The 19,648-nt window shown below is 44.6% G+C and overlaps 2 protein-coding genes and 1 pseudogene across 2 annotated transcripts in view; all 3 read right to left on the bottom strand.

Moving 5' to 3' along the window:
* The window catches only part of TSPEAR (thrombospondin-type laminin G domain and EAR repeats), a 216,983-nt gene that overhangs the window by 181,788 nt on the left and 15,547 nt on the right, over positions 1-19,648 (bottom strand). The window lies entirely within an intron of this gene.
* On the bottom strand, positions 1,031-3,234 carry LOC105555529 (annotated as a pseudogene).
* LOC105555531 (keratin-associated protein 12-1) lies at positions 7,370-7,778 on the bottom strand. The gene is made up of 2 exons (XM_012002510.1): positions 7,579-7,778; positions 7,370-7,518 (listed from the first exon to the last, which is right to left on the bottom strand). The coding sequence occupies exons 1-2, from the start codon at positions 7,758-7,760 to the stop codon at positions 7,410-7,412; spliced, it is 291 nt and encodes a 96-aa protein (XP_011857900.1). The 5' UTR covers positions 7,761-7,778; the 3' UTR covers positions 7,370-7,409.

Here is a 19,648-nt window from a genome sequence, read left to right as displayed (position 1 = left end):
TTCCTGGACATATACAACCTACCAAGATTGAATCAAAAAGAAATAGAAAACCTGAACAGACCAATAATGAGTAACAAGATTGAATCAGTAATAAAAAGTCTCCCAGCAAAGAAGAGCCCAGGCCTGAATGGCTTCACTGCCAAATTATACCAAACACATGAAGAACCAACACTAATTCTCCTCAAATTGTTCCAAAAAATTGAAGAGGAGGGAATTCTTCTTAACTCATTCTATGAGGCCAGCATTACCTTGATACCAAAACCAGACAAAAGCACAGTAAAAAAAGAAAAGTACAGACCAATATCCCTAATGAACATAGATGCAAAACTCCTCAACAAAATACTAGCAAACTGAATCCAGCAGACCATCGAAAAGATAATATACCATGATCAAGTGGAAATTATCACACAGATGCAAGGGTGATTCAACATACACAAATCAATAAACATGATACATCACATCATCAGAATGAAGGACAGAAAGTATATGAGCATCTCAATACACGCAGAAAAAGCATTTGACAAAATTCAATATCCTTCATGATAAAAATTCTCAACAAACCATGCACAGAAGAAACATACCTCAAAATAATAAAGGCCATGTATGACAAACCCACAACTAACATCATATTAAATGGAAAAAAGCTGAAAGCCTTTCTTCTATGAACTGAATGAGACAAGGATGCATTTTTTTTTTTTTTTCAGTTTTCATCTTGTTTATTCAGTTTGCTCCGAGGGCAAAATCAACAGTAGTAGAGATCACAAACATTATTTTGATTGGCCTCACAAGTCTGATCAGTAAAACCTGAAAAACAGAAAATGTTACCTGAGTTGCAAAGAAAGCACTCCTGGAGTTCACTAGCGTGATAGCAAGTGGAAAGAATATAAATGCAACAGGTGTTCACATTTAGAACAGTACTTGTAAACCTGCTCATTTCTAGACAATGCTGGGACCCTTGTTGCAAACCCATCATATATCACTGCTGATTTCCTTGACATGAAATACGACTTTACGAAAATCTTCCTAGACCTTACTCTGGCTGCATTTGAGTGGTTCCTATGCCTACGGCGCTGGCATATGCTGTCAAGATTTCCACTGTTTTGTTTCTAGGGTCATTCGGGCTTCCTTCAGCCAGTCCTGTGCCACTCATCTGGATTTCCCCTTCAGCTGATTGACAGATTTTGCTGCTAGCTCTAGATCACCATGCTCAATGCAATAGGAGGCGTATGACAGTAATTTAAATGTGTTTATATCCTCAGGTCAGAGCTCCGGGGGCGGATTCAGTTGCTGAGGCAGGAACAGAAGCAAGGACTGTAGGTAGGAGAGGAAGTACTGACACAAGCTATTGCTGGTTTCATCAATCATTGCTACCCTTTGGGTCAGTTTTTGAACAGTGTAAAAGCAGGCTCTAAGGGTCTCTTCACTGTACACCCCATGGGTCAGGGACTCTGGAGGGATGGCTGTGGTTAAAGCTTGGGTAAATTCAGTATCAGAACAGTTGGCTTTGATGGCCTCAACTGCACTACCCAGTGGGACAGTAGGCGTTTCTGCAGATGAGGTCTGCATGCCATACTTTAATGCCTCCACTGAAAGCCAGAGTTGGTAGGCTTTCCTGGCTTCCTCTTCAGCAACTGCATGACTCTGAACAACCTGTTCAATTCCTCTGAGTCTGGCATAGTCAGTGTTTATATCCAGAGTAAAGTTGTCAACTTGCTCTTGACTGAGACGACAAAACTGTAATTCTTGTTCTGAGAGTTTCTCAGACAGGTTCTACTCAAATTCACACTTCAGTTCCTGTTCTTGTACCCTAAGGACATCTCACAAGTGGTGATCAGTGTGGGCAGTGGCCTGTCAATGAAGTTAGGTTCTCATTTCATTCTCCATGGCGTCTCTGACTTCCTCTATCTTTCTGTCCTATTCAGACTGCATTTTACTTCTGTGATGTTCTAATGCTTTTGCTACTGCAGAGTCAAATGCCTGCTTTTCTTCCAGCTTTGTTTCTCCAAGGCTAATGTGATGTGCTGCTTTTCTGTGGCCATCTGTTCTGCTAGCTCTCTGTTCAGCTGGTCGATATGACGATGTGCATGAGCGATCAGGGAGTTCAGGTCATCAGTAGAGAGTTTGTCTGCTAGGTCAGAAACACTCGTTCCTTTCCACCCAGGAAGGACTTCTGGAGTAATGAAATCATCCCAAGCTTGGACCACCAGCTCATGATACTGAGATACAACCTTAGCCTCAAATTGAGCTGCTTGGACCTTTTTGACCACATTATCCAGATCAACTATTGTGCTGTGAAGTTTATATGAGGCTTGGCCCCAGCAACCTCCTCTTTCTTTGAATTTTCAGTCACACTTTTCATCTTCTCTAACTCTTCTTTGGCTTTGAGAAGGGCATCAGCAGCTTCCTCTACTGCCTTTCCGCCTTCTTCCAACGCACCCTGCACTGTACGCCACTTAGCAGACTTCTTCTTGCCCTCAATCTCAGAAATGTCCATGGCAGCTTTCAGTATGTTGGCGTGCACATTGACAGCCTGGACCGCAGCATTCTGAGCTGAAATAGCCTGCAGAGTGCCACTTGGAGTTTGCCTCAGAGCATCTTCTAAGCTCTTGGCTAGAGACTCAATTTTAACTTGTTCTCGTTTTTCCTGTTGTGCAAGGCAAGCTGCAACTTCTTCAGGTGCTCGTTCCCTTACAGAAGATGAGGATGCTTTTTCTGAAAGTGGAGGGGTGTGGGTTTTCCTTCACCAATTTCAGGGTGATCAGTTTTTAAAGATTCCTCATGCTGAACCCCAGGGACCAACAGCGTATCATCTGCTGTTGCTGAAGCTGGAGTATCTCCCTTTTGCTTTTGGAGTTGTGAGTCAGGCTATTTAGACTTCTTTGTTACTTCCAATACACTAGAGATTTTTGGTGGACCAGACTGAATCAATTTCTTTGGCAATGGAACATTATAAGGTGCGGAACCAAGAACCATCTCGAAGAGTTTGTCTGAGTAAGGTATGGTTTTCTCCACACTTTCCCGGAAATGGGAATCCCATTTGGCATACAGGATAGTGCCATCAATTCCTCCACCAACAAAGAAGAGGCCAGCTCCAGCAATTTTGCCAGTAGTCAACCCAGAGCTGCCTGAAATAGAGTATCTGTGGCATGGTCGCAATGGACAGAGGACAAACTTCCCACAGAGACAACTCTGGGCAGCGGTGGTCACACCTGATAACTGACAGGCCCACAGCATCTCTGTCGAGCAGACGGTGCTGCTGGTGGACGCGGGAGCTGCCACAGCGGCATGAGTAAGTGGAGGCATGTGTGCATATGTCAAGGATGCCTATTTTAATCACTCCTATTGACATGGCTTGGATCTGTGTTCCCACCCAAATCTCATATTTAATTGTAATCCCCAGTGCTGGAGGTGGGGCTGGGTGGGAGGTGATTTGATCATGAGGGCCATTTCTCATGAATGGTTTAGCACTGTCCCTGTTGGAGGTGTTGTCATAATAGTGAGTTCTTGTGAGATCTGGTTGTTTAAAAGTGTGTGGCACCCTGTACCACCCCACACCGCTCCAGACATGTAAAGCATTGGTGCCCCTCTTGCCTTCTGCCATGATTGGAAGCTTCCTGAGGCTGTCCCAGAAGCAGAAGCCTCTATGGTTCCTGTATAGCCTGCAGAACTATGAGCCAGTTAAACCTCTTTTCTTTATAAATTACCCAATCTCAGGTATAGCTTTATAGCAACGTAAGAACGGACTAATACACCTGTTCAACATAGTACCGGAAGCCCAAGCCAGTGCAGTCAGGTAAGAGATAGAAATAAAAGCCATCCCAATTGGAACAGAGGAAGTCAAAGGGTCCCTCTTTGCACATGACATGATTTTATATTTAGGAAAACCTAAAGACTCCACCAAAAATCTCTTAGAACTGATAAACAAATGTAGTAAAGTTGCAGGATACAAAATCAACATATAAAAATCAATAGTGTTTTGATACACCAATAACAAACTAGTTGACAAAGTAAGCAAAAAGGCAATCCATGAAGGCTAAAACAACTCTATCTTGGATGCTAATCTGCCATATGGACTTCTAGTTCACCTGTTCTGGGAAGGCCTCTAAGACTTCCAGTTTAATCTACTGTTCGTTGTATAAGAGCACACACTATAAATCTTGCTTCAAAACAACCTTGATGTTATTGTACTTCAACTGATCTACAGAGCCCTTCTAAATCACGTATGCCCTTTCCTTATGGTATATAAGCCTTGGGTGTGGATGGGGTAATGGCACAGGGATCCGACAACTTATCTTACCACCACCCAAGTCACAGACATGGCTTCTGTTTTAAGTCCTTATTAAATGTTTCTTTCTGAGAAACCGGATCTGTCAGCCTCTTTCTGTGGCCTCTCAGCTTCCTTGAACTTTGGGGGTAGGTTTACACAGACCTGCCCAACATGGAACACAGTCTCATTCACAATAGCTATTTTAAAAATAAAATACCTGGCAATAAATATAACCAAGGATGTGAAAGACCTCTGCAAGGAAAACTACAAAACACTGATAAAATAAATTGAAGAAGACACAAACAAATGGGAAGATATTCCATGTTCATGGATCAGAAGAAATGACATTGTCAGAATGATCATACTACCCAAAGCAATCAACAGACTCAACGCAATCTCTATCAAAATGCCAATGACATGTTTCACAGAAGTAGAAAAAACAGTCCTAAAACTCATATGGAACCAAAAAAAAAACCTGTAGGCATCACACCACTTGACTTCAAAATATATTACAAGGCTAAACAGCATAGTATTGGTATAAAACCAGACACATAGATCAATGGAACAGAATAGAGAACCCAGAAATAAATCCATATATTTACAGCCAATTGATTTTCAACAAAGGTGCCAAGAATGTACAATACAGAAGAAAAAACCTCAATAAATGGTGCTGGGAAAACTGGATAGCCACATGCAGAAGAGTGAAACTGGATCCCTACCTCACATCATATACAGAAATCAACTCAAGATGGATCAAAGCCTTAAACATAAGACTGAAAACCATAAAGCTACCAGAAGAAAACATAAATGAAATGCTCCAGGACATCGGTCTAGGTGAACAGTTTATAGCTCAGACTACAAAAACACAGGCAACAAAAACCAAAATAGACAAATGAGATTATATTAAACTGAAAAGCTCTGCACAGCAAAGGGAACAATCAACAGAGTGAAGAGACAACCTGTTTAATGGGAGAAAATATTTGTAAACTATGCATCTGAAAAGTGACCAATATCCAGAATATGTAAGGAACTCAAACAACTCAACAACAACAACAACAACAAAACAAATAATTCCATTAATAAATGGGCAAAGCACCTGAATAGGCATCTCCCAAAAGAAGACATACAAATGGCCAACAGGTATGCAAAAAAACAAAAAAAAACAAAAAACAAAAAAAACTCAACATCACTAATCATCAGGGAACTGAAGTCAAAACTAGAATGAGTGGCACATACACACCATGGAATACTATGCAGCTATAAAAAAGGATGAGTTTGTGTCCTTTGTAGGGACATGGATACAGCTGGAAACCATCATTCTTAGCAAACTATCGCAAGAACAGAAAACCAAACACCGCATGTTCTCACTCATAGGTGGGAACCGAATAATGAGATCACTTGGACTCAAGAAGGGGGACATCACACACTGGGGCCTATCATGGGGAGGGGGGAGGGGGGAGGGATAGCATTGGGAGTTATACCTGATGTAAATGACGAGTTGATGGGTGCTGACGAGTGAATGGGTGCAGCACACCAACATGGCACAAGTATACATATGTAACAAACCTGCACATTATGCACATGTACCCTAGAACTTAAAGTATAATAATAATTTAAAAAAAAACAAACTAGAATGAGATAGCATCATCTTATTAGAATGGCTAGAATTAGAATGGCTATTATCAAAAAGACAAAAAATAACAGATGCCAGAAAAGATGTGGAGAAAAGGGAACTCATACATCATTTGTGGAAGTGTAAATTAGTACAGCCATTATCTAAAACAGTATAGAGATTTCTCAGAAAACTAAAATAAAACTACCATACTATCCAGCAATCCTGCTACTACTTATTCAAAGGATAGGGAATTGGCGTATCAAAAAGATACCTGCACCCCCATGTTTATTGCAGCACTATTCACAATAGCAAAGATACAGATTCAACCTAAGTGTCTATCAATAAATAAATGAATCAAGATACTGTGGTATATATTCACAATGGAATCTTCTTCGGCCATAAAAAAGAATGAAGTCGTGCCATTTGCAGCAACATGGATGGAACCGAAGGTCACTGGAGACAAATATTACATGTTCTCACTCACATGTGGGAGTTTACAAAGTTGATCTCGTGGAAGTAGAGAGTAGAATGATATCACTAGAGGTGAAGAAGGGTGTGTGTTAGAGGGGAAGTGAGTTTGGTTAATGGGTACAAACATGCAGTTACACAGAAAGAATAAGTTCTAATATTTGATATCAGCATAGGGTGACTACAGTTAACCATGTATTGTATGTCTCACATCAGCTGGAAGAGAGAGTGTAAAATGTTCTCAACACGGAGAAGTGATAGACAAGGTGATGAATATCCTGATTTCATCATTACATATCCTCTGTGTGTAAAGTATCACATATACCCCATAAATACATAAAGATATTATGTATCAATTTTTAAAAAGTGCCATATGTGGACCAGTGATGGGAGTGTGTGCTGCAGAACTAATCCAGTTCTGTAAACCCGAGATCCTCCGCAACCTGGGAACAGGACGTCCACCAACCACATGGGAAAACCTGATCCTCGGTGCTCTGAGGCTTTGGCCATCAGTGGAGGGCTTGCTGGCCTGGAGCAGGAGTGGACAGACAGTAGGGAAGCAAGACCACTCACTCCACCACAGGCGGGTAAGTTACTGCTGTGGCCACTGCACCTGGGCCCCGGGAGTCTTGGGAGAGACTACATGGGCATCTTTAGCCGCGTCCTCCACCCGGGACACCACCTTCTGATGAGGACTGTGTGAAGGGATCACTGAAGAGGGTTTAGCAGCAAATTCTATGTAATCAGCAGACTAGACAGCGGGGAGTATGGAAATAAAAAAGAAACACCAGAAACGCAGAGCTGCATAGGGAAAGCTGGTTTATTTGGCTCTCGTGGGGTCAGAGAATGACTCTGGGATCCCCGGACTTCCCTGGGGGGATGGGCAAGGTCAGCAAGGGCTCCAGATCATTCTGTCATATTCTCGATCCAGAATTCAGAGGGTTCACTGAGCATGCTTTTCACCTGCCCCGTGTGCAGAAGACCGACTGAGGACTCATCCGGGGAGTGTGCAGGTGTGGCCTCATCTGCACTGGGAGCAGCGGGTCTGGAGATTCTTGGTCAGCAGCAGGAAGGGATGCCGCAGGAGATGGGTCTGCAGAGGACGCTGGCGCAGGAGGGCTGGCAGCACCCGGAGGACTGGCAGGAGGGGGCCGCATACACAACGGGCCTGCAGCTCACAGGCACGCACAGGGCGGACTGGCAGGAGGGGGCCGCATACACAATGGGCCTGCAGCTCACAGGCACACACACGGAGGACTGGCAGCTCACAGGCACACACACGGCTGGCTTGCAGCTCACGGGCACACACACAGAAGACTGGCAGCCCACAGGCACGCAGCAGGATGCCTGGCAGGGACTGGACACGCAGCAGGCTGGCTGGCAGCCTGAGGAGCAGCTGGTATGGCACATGGTGGCGTGTGGCTGGATAAGGTCAAGGCAGAAGACAGTGATGTCTGGGGACAGCTTCCCTGGGCAGCCTTTATACCTGGACCCAGGCGTCCCCACAGCACAGAGGCACGCACCTGTTGTCTTCCTTGTTTTTCTTCCTCAAGGCTGTTTTCTGGAACCCAGTTTTCTGTTGTAGATGCTCATATTTTTTATTTGGCCCTTTGTTTCATGACTAATTGCACCTTCTTCAAGCTCTTGTTACATTTGGAACCTGCCCAGATTTATTGGTGATGCGCAGGCAGTTTTAGCTCCACCTGCCTGATATCTGCCTCCCTTCATTCGTTCCACGCTGAAGCAGACATGAGTGGTACCCAGAAAACCTCCTCGAACCACAACTTCTGTTGCATCAACCAGAAACTTTGGGGAAGAGACCAGAACTGAATACAGACAATGTAATCACACTGGGAAACCTGCTGGAGTGAGTGATGCAAAACTGGCTACTCTATCAACCATACAGTTGAGATTTAGGAGACTCTCGTTTTCAGGCAGCAGTTAACCAGCAGTGCAGACTGTGATTCCTGACAGAGAAGAAACTTAGGAGATAAACTCCCACTTCCCAGCTCTCCGCTGGGGCAGGCTTCCAAAATGCAGTGTCACCAGCTGCAGTCTGAGCAAAATACAATGGTCCAACTCTGCCAAGGAGGAAGGGCCAGTGCCCATGCAGTTGAAGCCCTGGAGTCCGAGGAGCAGAGAAGCGGAAAGAAGGGTCCATGTGGAGAGCAGCCCCCACAGTGTGGGAGTTGACTGTGAATCTGTGGGATGGGGCAGGGCTGTGTATTCCCAGGGCAAGGCCACCACAGGCTCACCAGAGAGAAGCTGCTGGAGGATTAAGAGTGAAGCCCCCACTCCAGCCCCCACACCAACATCCAGCCGAGACCCCCTACAGCCTGGCACCAAATGAGTAAGGACCAGACTAGAGTGAGACCCGCCCATATGGTCACATATGGTCTTACGTGACCTAGTCACCAAGTAACCCATTTTAAAGGTTAGTTTTCTTACGAGTCGATTACAGAAGAACAAGGATGCGTCTTTGATATTTACCTGCTCCTTTACCTTCCCCCATGCCCTCTACTCCTTCCTGCAGGTCAGGGCCCACCTGGCCTCGTCCTAGTCAACCTAAAGCACATCCGTGCACGTTGCGTGCATTCTGGCTTGGCGTACACAATGGAGCGATCTGCCAGGCAAATTATGTGCACAGCCATGAAGTATAACCTGGGATTGGACCTGAGAACAGCTGCCTATGTCAATGCCATTGAGAAAGTCTTCAAAGTGTACAATGAAGCTGGTGTGACCTTCACATAGATGGATCGTGGCTGACTTCCTCACTACCCTCTTCACCTGTAACTTCTGCAGACCTATCACAAGTTTACATGTAACCACAGAAATCCCTTTCTCTCCTGACTCAGTAATAATGGATACCATTCTCAACAAGTCATTCCAAATCAGCCCCTGAAGGAAAAAGAAATTAAGGTTAGGGGATCCTGTACAAGCTGAGTGTGAAAGTAGAAATCACCTACACCAGAGAGCCATTTTGGTATTTTGCCTTTAAATGAAAAGTCTCCTCCATCTGGCTGTGCAGCCTTGCTCTGTGGCTTTTCCCATCACAATCAGTGCTATTACTGGGGAAGGGACAGTCAAGAGCAGTCAGTTGCTTATTTTGCTCTGGACGAGTCTGGGACACGCTGTAACTTCAACACATTTAAGAAGTAGGTGTGTGGCCTTTTCAGAAGGTGGCATGGTCCTCTAGTGAGTTCTTAGCATTTTATATCAGCAAAATAACTCAATTTTGCAGGTTGCAAATATAAAAGCTGTTTCTGTTTATGAATTCTATTCTTTTAGAATAAAGTAAGTACATGCTGCTGTAATAACATTGCCTTTAATCACTTAAAAAAAAAAAGGAACATATGGTCACCAAGGCTGCACCAATTCTCTTGGTTTTTAAGTGTGATAATGAACTATAGCAGTGAAAGGAGTTGCTTGTGACAGGACTGAACTTGTGGCCTCACCCGGCTTGTCCCTAGGCCTTAAAGTCACTCCCACCACATGGCCACCGATCAGCTCTGGATCCGTAGACTTGTAAGTTCTGTCCACAGCTGTGAGACCCCACTTGGTCTTCAGCCTGTGAGGGGATTTCATTAACGTGGTGTCTGAGTTGTCCAAAGGCTCTGTGGCAGGAATCACCTGTATCCACCACCAGCAGGCACAGGAGGACCCACACAGGAGCAGAGGGTGCCCCTGGGAGCTGCCTGGGATGGAGGGAGTAGCTCTGCCCTGAGAGACGGCTCATCCCCTACCATGTGACACCACCGTAGAATAAAGCGCTGTGGCCAATCCATCAAGAGAACAGAGCTGGAGTGTGAGGAGGAATGTGCCACCCACAGTCCTGCCCGCTGCTTCCCAAGTGCGGGGGCATCCTGGAATTTCACCCCAGCTCCTCACTTTCCCCCACGCTGCCTCTGCAGAGGTGAGACTGATCAGACCCTCAGCGCGGGAGAGGAACCAGCGTGGGAGAGGAACCAGAGTAGCTCAGACCCCCTCCGTGATGGGTCCTCCTGGGCTCCGTCTGCAGAGGAGGTGGCCTGTGGCCACTAGTGCTTCTCGTGTGAAGTGGGCTCTTCTGAGGTGTGGTGTCAGGAAGCCCACTGTGGTCACACGCCTGAGCCATGCTCTGCAGAGGCCGACGTGGCCGATGTTTTCATCCATCTTCTCCGTCCCAGCTGGTTCAGGACTTCAGGATGAGTCACGTATTGAACCCTGAGCCCAATATAATTTGGCACAGTGGGAACGACCACGGATTCCAGAGTGAAACTAAGCAGTCCAGATGCCTGCGTCTCTGCAGTGGCGCGGACATGCACCCATCATGCAAATGATCTAGGACTTGCATGATCTGTAAAATGGGGTATCGGCCACCCCAAATGCTGGCAAAGATGAATGAGATAACCCCGTAAGATGCCAATCACAGCCTGGCACAGCGCTAGACCTCTGTGCATTATTGTTCCCCCAATAATCATCATTATTATTCCACAATATGGAGCCCAGTAGCTTGGCTCTCGTTACTCGGGAAGACCCTGATGATGACTGAGCTTCTCAGTCGAAACGGGGCCCCTGGTGCAGTGATTGTGACTGTGCTTGTGTTGAGTTCCAGATGGCATTTACAACAGGGGGACCTTGACCATCCATGAGGCGGGCCCCTGGCCTCACTGACAGCCCTTCACCAGCCACCCCCGGCTCTGTTTCCAGGAAACACATGGTCTGCTGAGTTGCGGGAGCCCCCAGCTCAGAGTTTCCTGAACTGAGTAACCTCAACAAGAAAACCCAGAAAGATCAACAGGAGAGGGCAGAGGAGGAGACACCAGGGGGCTTGCTGCCCAGACAACTGTGGCCTGCCCTGGCTCCATGTTGCGTCCCCACCACCTGCTGCCCATCCAGGGCTGTAGGACCTCCTGCTGCCACCTGGCCACCACCACCCCCGCCCCCACCGCGCAGCTCTGCTGTGCCGGCCCCGGTGTGAGGCGTCCACTTCCTGCCAGCTGGCCTGCCACATGCTCAGGTCAGGCCTGTGAGTGGCCGCCTCCTGCCGGTCCTCCAGGTACTGCCAGCCCTCCTGCCCCTTTCCTGGCCTGCAGACCTGTGACCTGCCACACCGGCCTGCTGCTGACGGATTATCCTGATAATCGACTCTCTGCTATTATTTACCAAAAGCCTTTCCCTTTGTCCTGTTATCAGAATCCCCCTGCACTTCTCAGTCCCCAGTGACGAATCCATCTCCCGCCGTGGCTGGAATTTCCCCTGAACGTTCTTGTCCAGGAAGGCTTAGTTCCCTATCAAAAATACGTCTCTCTGCTCCTCAACACTGCGTCTTTTTAAAAATTTCCCCGAAGCTGTTTCTCACTGTCCTTTGCCTTCCTGACCAAGACGATGTCAGCGCGGGGTCCTGTCGTGGGTCACTGCTCAGAGGTGGAGCTTGACCCTGGGATGTCAGGAAGCCGCTCTGGGAAAAGCTGTGGCTGAAACTGCTGAGTCCAAAGTGGGTGTTTCCTTCCCAGTGGTTTCAGATGAGGACCTCTCACCCAGGGCTCTTTTGGAGCCTGGAAACCAAGCCTCAGGACAAAGGACTGCGGGAAGGAGGAGGCTGAGCCTGGGGAACCTGGTGGCTGACTTCGGGTGTCAGAAGGGCTTTTCTCCAGCACGCATTTCCCCAGAGGCTGGATTGGGGCCACTGAGCCAGTGTGACAGGGAAGTAGATTTCAGCTCAACAGGAGGAAGAGTCCCCTAAAAGCCAGGGCTCCCAGTGACATACTTGGAGCCTGGTGATTACTCAGCTTCTGGGTGCTGAGGGCTCCGAACGGCAGGCACACTTCTCCCACCGTGTCATGCCAGACAAAAACGGAATGGCCCATGTGTCCGTCAGCCGGTGGATGGACAAACAGCCTGACACAGCAGTACAGTGCAATCCACACCAGCACTGAGGGCAGCATTCTTACGCACGATGTCAACAGGAACGCGTCACAGAAACACCACGCGGGGTGGGAGAGGCTGGCACAGGAGGACTTGCTGTATGACGCCATCTAAATGAGTTCTAAAACAAGGAGAACCCGTTTATGCTTTTAAAAATTCTCAGCAGCGGCCATCTCTGGGGGATTGGGTGAAGTTGACTGGAGAAGGCAGAAGAGTTCTGGAGAGGATGGTCAAGTCCAGGGTCCTGATGGAGTCTGAGAAGCCCACCATCCCCTGGGCCTTGAGGGGGCCTGGGTGACCTGTGTTGATGGATTGGCAAACTTCATCAAATGATACCCTTGAGGTTTGTCTCATTTCACACGCAAAACAAATGCTGAACTCGAGTTAACGGCACGTTGCTGAACTGTGTGAATGAAGTGCGCGGTTGCTGCACCTTCTGCAGTGCATGTGAAATAAGATGTACGGACAGAGGCCGGCTCGGGGGTGAGTATCCGATCAAGCAGAGTGACTGCCATGCCAGGTGCAGATCCAGGGCCAGGCGCGTGGATGCCCACTGTTTAATTTTTACAACTTTTCTGTATGTTTCCGTTTTTCATAACCAAATGAAAATAAAGATCGTTTTTAAAAAGTAGTTAAGAAGATGAAAATAGTAAATGTTTTCATAAAAAGTAGACACACACGGGATCTCTGCTTTGGAGAACTGGGGTACGGTCAGAGGGAAGTGGGGTACGCTCAGAGAACTGGGGTACCCAGCATTCAAGGAGAATAACGGTGGACCGTGGGTCAGCCAGATGTCCCAGAAGCAGCAGGACAGTCATGAGGAAGCCAACACTCAAACAGCATGGCTGCCCCAGGGCAGGATGGCAGACCCAGCCCACCATTCCCGTTTCCACCTTCTCAAGACCACCACAGGGGAAGGGAAATGAGTTTACCAAGGATGAGGGACTCCAGCAATGAAAAGGAAAGAGAGGGGTGTGTGTGGACTGCTGGCCAGGGCAGAGGTGGGACCCACCTGCTCGGGAGCCCCATGCAGCTCTGCTTCCCAGCGAGCACAGCAGAAGGAGAGTGGGGAGGGCTGCAGTGGAGAGGGGAACTGAAGGTGTGAGCACAGCACTCTCTGGCCAGGCCCCCCAAGGCCCTGAGGGTCACCAGGCACAATTCTCTCATGCTGGCCTTGGGCTTCCATCGCTTTTACTCCAAAGTGATGCCGGCAATGGATGGACCTGCGCCCCAAGCATAGAGCACCAGGCCAACCTCCCCACTTAAGTGGGGGCTCCTCCAGCAGCAAACAGACCACATATACAGCAGGAGAGGAGCCCAGGCAGCCCAGGACCACCCTCGCCCCAGCCAGGAGGGAAGCCGGGACCACCCCTCCCCCGAGCCGGGAGGAAAGCCGGGACCACCCTCATCCCAGCCAGGAGGGAAGCCGGGACCACCCCTCACCCCAACCAGGAGAGAAGCCGGCAGCACAAAAAGCAAGACCAAGATAAACTAACATATCACGGCACCCAGGGGAAACCAATGGTTTAAGGAACTTAAAAAATCCTAAATACACTCAGACATTCAGGAAGATGTTACATCTATCAAACAAGAACAAGATGCTTTGAAAATGAACAATTAGAACAATGATCCCCAAAATGTCATAGATATTAAACATCTCATTCATATCTAAAATTAAACAGAGAGGCTTAAAGGTAATTGTATTAGAGTTCCCTTAGAGGGACAGAACTAATAGAATATATATGTGTGTGTGTGTGTGTGTGTGTGTGAATATATATTAATAAAATGAATGGAAAAATCCTAGATATGTCCTGTTGAAATTATATAACATCAAAGATAACAAGTGGTTCCCATGAGCTTCCAGAAAATCAAACAAACAAACAAACAAAGTCATCCACAAGCAATATATATATACACACACACACACACACACATATATATATGGGGGTGGGTTACTAAGTATTAACTAACAGGATCACAAGGTCCCACCACAGGCCATCTGCAAGCTGAGGAGCAGAGATCCAGTCCGAGTCCCAGAACTGAAGAACTTGGAGTCCAATGTTCGAGGGCAGGAAGCATCTAGCACGGCAGAAAGATGGAGGCTGGGAGGCCGGGCCAGTCTTGTGTTTTCACGTTTTTTCTGTCTGCTTTATATTCGCTGGCAGCTGATTAGATGGTGCCCACCCCATTAAGGGTGAGTCCGCCCTCCCCAGTCCACTGACTCAAATGCTAATCTCCTTTGGCAACACCCGCACAGACACACCCACGATCAATGCTTTGTATCCTTCAGTCCGATCAGGTTGACACTCAGTATTAACCAACACCATGAGGTTGAGAAATCTCTCCGATTTGGAACAAAACATCAAAGAGATAAAAAATATGAGGAAAAATTACCATAAATGACTGATCTAGTGAAAGCAATCCCTGATGTGTGGGAGTCCCAAAAAGCGGGACAGTGAGATTGATGAGAGGATGCACATAAACCCCTAAAGAGGAGCCTTTCCCAAGGTTAAAGACACAGTCTTCAGGCCGAAAAGAACCAAGTGATGCCAAGAAAATGAATGGAAAAATCCTAGATACGTCCTGTTGAAATTATATAACATCAAAGATAACAAGTGGTTCCCATGAGCTTCCAGAAAATCAAACAAACAACCAAAGTCACCCACAAGCAATAAAAATCAGATTAGCATCAGACATCTCATCAGCAACACCGAATGCTATAGACTCACAGAACAACACTCACAATGTCCAGGAGGTCAACATTCAGCCCACGCTTCCAAAGATGAGCATGCTCTAAAGAAACAGGTTAAGCAGAAGATAAACAGTTCTTAAGATAAGCAATAAACATGACATCTAATTATTAACCATAAAACTATTAAGTAAGCATATGTGTTTTTCTAAGACTAAGTAGCATGTATTTTGTGGTCATTTGCCTTTCTACATTTTTGTTTGTCTGTTTGTTTACAGAGATGGGTGGTCTTGCCATGTTGCCAGTCTAGCATCAAGCTTCTGGGCTCAAGTGACCCTTTCACCTCAGCCTCTCAAGGAGCTGGGCCTACAGGTATGTACCACCATGCCAGGCTCTTTTCAAAATATTTTAAAGTAGTGGAAATATTTTTTCAATATTTGACCTAGATGTCAAGTCTGTCAAACAGAGTAAAACACAGCTTCTCTAATTTAAAGTGGGATGGAGAATCCTGACACCTGCCAGTTTGTCCTCCTCCCCTCCCTTCCCTTCATCTCCCCTCGCCTCCTCTCCCCTTCTCTCCTCTCTCCCCACTTCTCTCTCTCTCCCCCGCTCACCCCCTTACCTAGGTAGCATCTGAGATGTCTCTTAAGAACATGATTTTACAACGTTGTTGCTTTGAGTCCCTCTCTCTCTCCAAGCTTCAAGAGATTATGGAATTAGCATGTGCCTCATTAGGTGCCAGGGAACAGAGCTGACAGCAAACAATGGCACTCACCCCTATGTCTCTCAAATAAAACTGTTAACACCGTACCATGTATCAGCCATTACTTACATCTGACTTTCTCTATAATAAGCTTATTTTTTTAAGAATCCTTATGTCCCCATCTATACACTAAGACCCTAAAAACTGAGAGACAGAACAACATCAAGGACCTATTTTTCCATATTGTGCTAACTGCAAAAATGCATGAGGACATTATGTATGGATAAAAGACTCAACTCATCAAAGGTATGAGAATTAGAAACATATATGCACCATACAAAGAGTCCCCAACATACATGAAGCAAACATTGACAGAATTCAAGTGAGAAATAGACAGTTCTACAATAGTTGGGGACTTTAATATTTCATTTTCAATAATGAACAGAACATCTAGTCAGAAGGTCAATAGGAAATAGAGAACTGAATCCACTATAAACCAGTTACTCACAAAAGACATGTATAGGACACTTCACCCAACAACAGCTTTACTGGTGAATATCACCACACATTTTTTTTTTAATTTAACAAAAACCTCCTCAATTTGTGAAAGAAAAAAATAGAAGGACCACTTTCTAACTCACCTATGAAGCCAACATTATGCTGATACCAAACCCACATAAGACATCAAAAGAAAAGAAAATCACAGACGAACATGCCTTTTAAAAAAATACAGATGCAAAAATTCTCAACAAAATACTAGCAAAGTGATTCCAACAGCATATTAAAAGGATTATATACCATGACCAAGTTGGATTTATCCCAGGAATGCAAAGATAGTTCCAGATTAAAAATAATCAATGTAGTATACCACACGAACAGAATGAAGTGGAAAAAAAACACATGATCTCAATTAACAAAGAAAAGGCTTTGACAAAGTCCAACACCATTTCATGATTTTAAAACACTCAGAAAACTAGGAATAGAAGTGAATTTCCTCAACATACTAAACAGCATTTATGAAAAACTCACAGCTTGCAACATGCTCGACAGTAAAAGACTGAAAGCTTTCCCCCTAAGATTAGGAACAAGACAGGATGTCCCTTTTCACCACCAATATTCAACATTGTACTGGAAGTTCTAGCCAGAGCTATTAAACAAGAAAAATAAATAAATAAATGTCATCAAAATTGGAAAGGAAGAAGCAAAATTATTTCTATTCACAGGCAACATGATTTTGTCTATAGAAAATCCCAAAGAATCCACAAGATAGCTACTAGAGCTTTATTAAAGAATTCACCAAAGTTTCAGGGTACAAGATCAATATACAAAAATCATACATGTTTCTATACACCAGCAATGAACAATCTGAAAAGGAAATGAAGAAAAACAATTCCATTTCAATGGCATCCAAAAGAATAAAATACCTAGTAACAAATATAACCAAGGAGATAGGAGACCTGTACAATAACTATAAAACATTGCTGAAAGAATTAAAGAAGACCTAAATAAATGGAAAGATATCCATGTTCATGGATTAGAAGACTTCCTGTTGTTAAAATGGCATTACTACCCAAAGAAATCTATAGATTCAATGCAGTCCTTATCAAAATTTCAAGTCTTTTTTTTTTCCAGAAATGAAAAAGCTGATCTTCAAGCACATACAGATTATAGGAGCTCAGAATAGCCAAAACAATCTTGAAAAAGAGGGACAAATTTGGAGGATTCACACTTTCTAATTTCAAAACTTACTACAAAGCTACAGTAATCAGCCGGGCGCGGTGGCTCACGCCTGTAATCCCAGCACTTTGGGAGGCCGAGGTGGGCGGATCACAAGGTCAGGAGATCGAGACCATCCTGGCTAACACGGTGAAACCCTGTCTCTACTAAAAATGCAAAAAATTAGCCAGGCGAGGCGGCGGGCGCCTGTAGTCCCAGCTACTCGGGAGGCTGAGGCAGGAGAATGGCGTGAACCCGGGAGGCGGAGCTTGCAGTGAGCCGAGATCGCGCCACTGCACTCCAGCCTGGGCGACTAAGCGAGACTCTGTCTCAAAAAAAAAAAAAAAAAAAAAAAAGCTACAGTAATCAAAACAGTGTGGTACTGGCCTAAGAATAGACATATATAGACCAAAGAACATATAGAACATATAGACATATAGAACTCAAAGTTCAGAAATAAACTCATACATTTATGGTCAATTGATTTTCAACAACAGTGTCAAGATAATTCAATGAGAAAAGAATAATCTCTTCAACAAATGGTGCTAGGAAAACTAGATTTCCAGATGGGAAAGAATGAAGTTGGGCCCTTACCTAATATCATATACAAAAATTAACTCAAAATGGATCAATGCCCTAAATATAGTAGCTGAAACCATCAAAATCTTAGAAGAAAAGATGGGAGAAATGCTTTATGATCTTGGATTTGACACTGGGTTCTTAGATATTACACAAGAAGCACCAGCAACAAAAGAAAAAATAAATTGAACTTCACCGAAATTTAAAACTTTTTTGAATGAGAGAACACTGTCAAGAAAGTGAAAAGACAATCTACAGAATGAAAGAAAATATTTGCAAATCATACATCTGACTGTGACTCAACAACAAAAAGACAACCCAACTAAAAAATAGGCAAAGGACTGAGTAGACACTTCTCCAGTGAAGGTATGCAAATGGCCAATAAGTACATGAAAAGATGCTCAACAGTATTATTCATTAGGAAAATGGAAATCAAAACCACAATGAGATGCTACTTCACACCTACCAGGATGGCTGTAATTCTTTTTTAAAAAAAGGAAAATAACAAGTGTTGACAAAGATGTGGAGAAACTGGAACCCTCATACGTTACCAGTGGGAATGTAGAATAGTGCAACCACTATGGAAACATTTTGGCGGTTCCTCAAAAGTTAAACATAGAATTACCACATGGCTCAGGAAATAAGGAGTACCCAAAAGAACTAAAAATGAGTAAATAAATAAAAAGAGAGATGCTCAAATAGATCCTTGTATGTCTACATTCTTTGCAGCATTATTCATAATAGCCAAAAGGTATGAGTAACCCAAGTATCTACCAACAGATGAATGGATGAATGGATTCACACTTCCCAATTTTAAAACCTACTGCAAAGCTACATTAATCAAAACAGTGCGGTAGTAGCATAAGGATAGACACAAAGAGCAATGGAATCTAAGAGTCCAGAAATAAAGCTATTCATTCATGGTCAACCTATTTTCAACAAGAGTGCCAAGACCATTCAATGGAGAAGGAATCATCTCTTCCCCAAATGGTGCTGGGAAAACTAGATTTCCACATGAAAAGAAACATGTGGTATATCCATATGAAGGAATATTAATTATCCATAAAAATGAAGTCCTGACACATACTACAACACAGATAAACATTGGAAACATTGTGCCAAGTGAAATAAGTCAGTCACAAAAAAACAAATATTGTTTGATTTCTCTTACATGAAATATCTAGAACAGGCAACTTCACAGAAACAGAAGGTAGAATAGAAGTGACCAGTGACAGTGGGGAGAAGGAAATGGGGAGTGAGTGTTTAATGGGGACAGAGTTTCAGTTCGGCAAGAAGAAACAGTCCTGGAGGTGAACGGTGGTGGTGGTTGCACAGCACTGTGAATGTAATTAACCCACAGAATTTTTCACTTAAAAATGGTTAAAATGGTAAATTTTATGCTATGCATATTTTACCACAATGTCTAAAAGATAAAAATAGTTCAAATGACTATTTTATGTTATATATATTTTATCATGATAAAACATTTTTAAAGGCAGTCAAATGGAAGAATATGCAGTTTTGGCACACATGTATTGATAAAGTAATAATATACAACAATTATTGCTTGCCTATAATGAAAAGAACGCACACAAGGCTGCAGCTTGTTGACTTCCCTCTCTCCTTCCCATCCAGCACTCACTTCCCACCCAGACACTCACTCCCTCCCTCCTTCCCATCCAGCACCCAGATACTCACTCACTC

This window comes from Mandrillus leucophaeus, unplaced genomic scaffold, assembly GCF_000951045.1.
Source record: "Mandrillus leucophaeus isolate KB7577 unplaced genomic scaffold, Mleu.le_1.0 Scaffold69, whole genome shotgun sequence".
In the NCBI taxonomy this organism is placed as follows: domain Eukaryota; kingdom Metazoa; phylum Chordata; class Mammalia; order Primates; family Cercopithecidae; genus Mandrillus; species Mandrillus leucophaeus.
The sequence above is the reverse complement of the archived record's forward strand: the minus strand, read 5'-3'. Positions and strand labels throughout refer to the sequence as shown.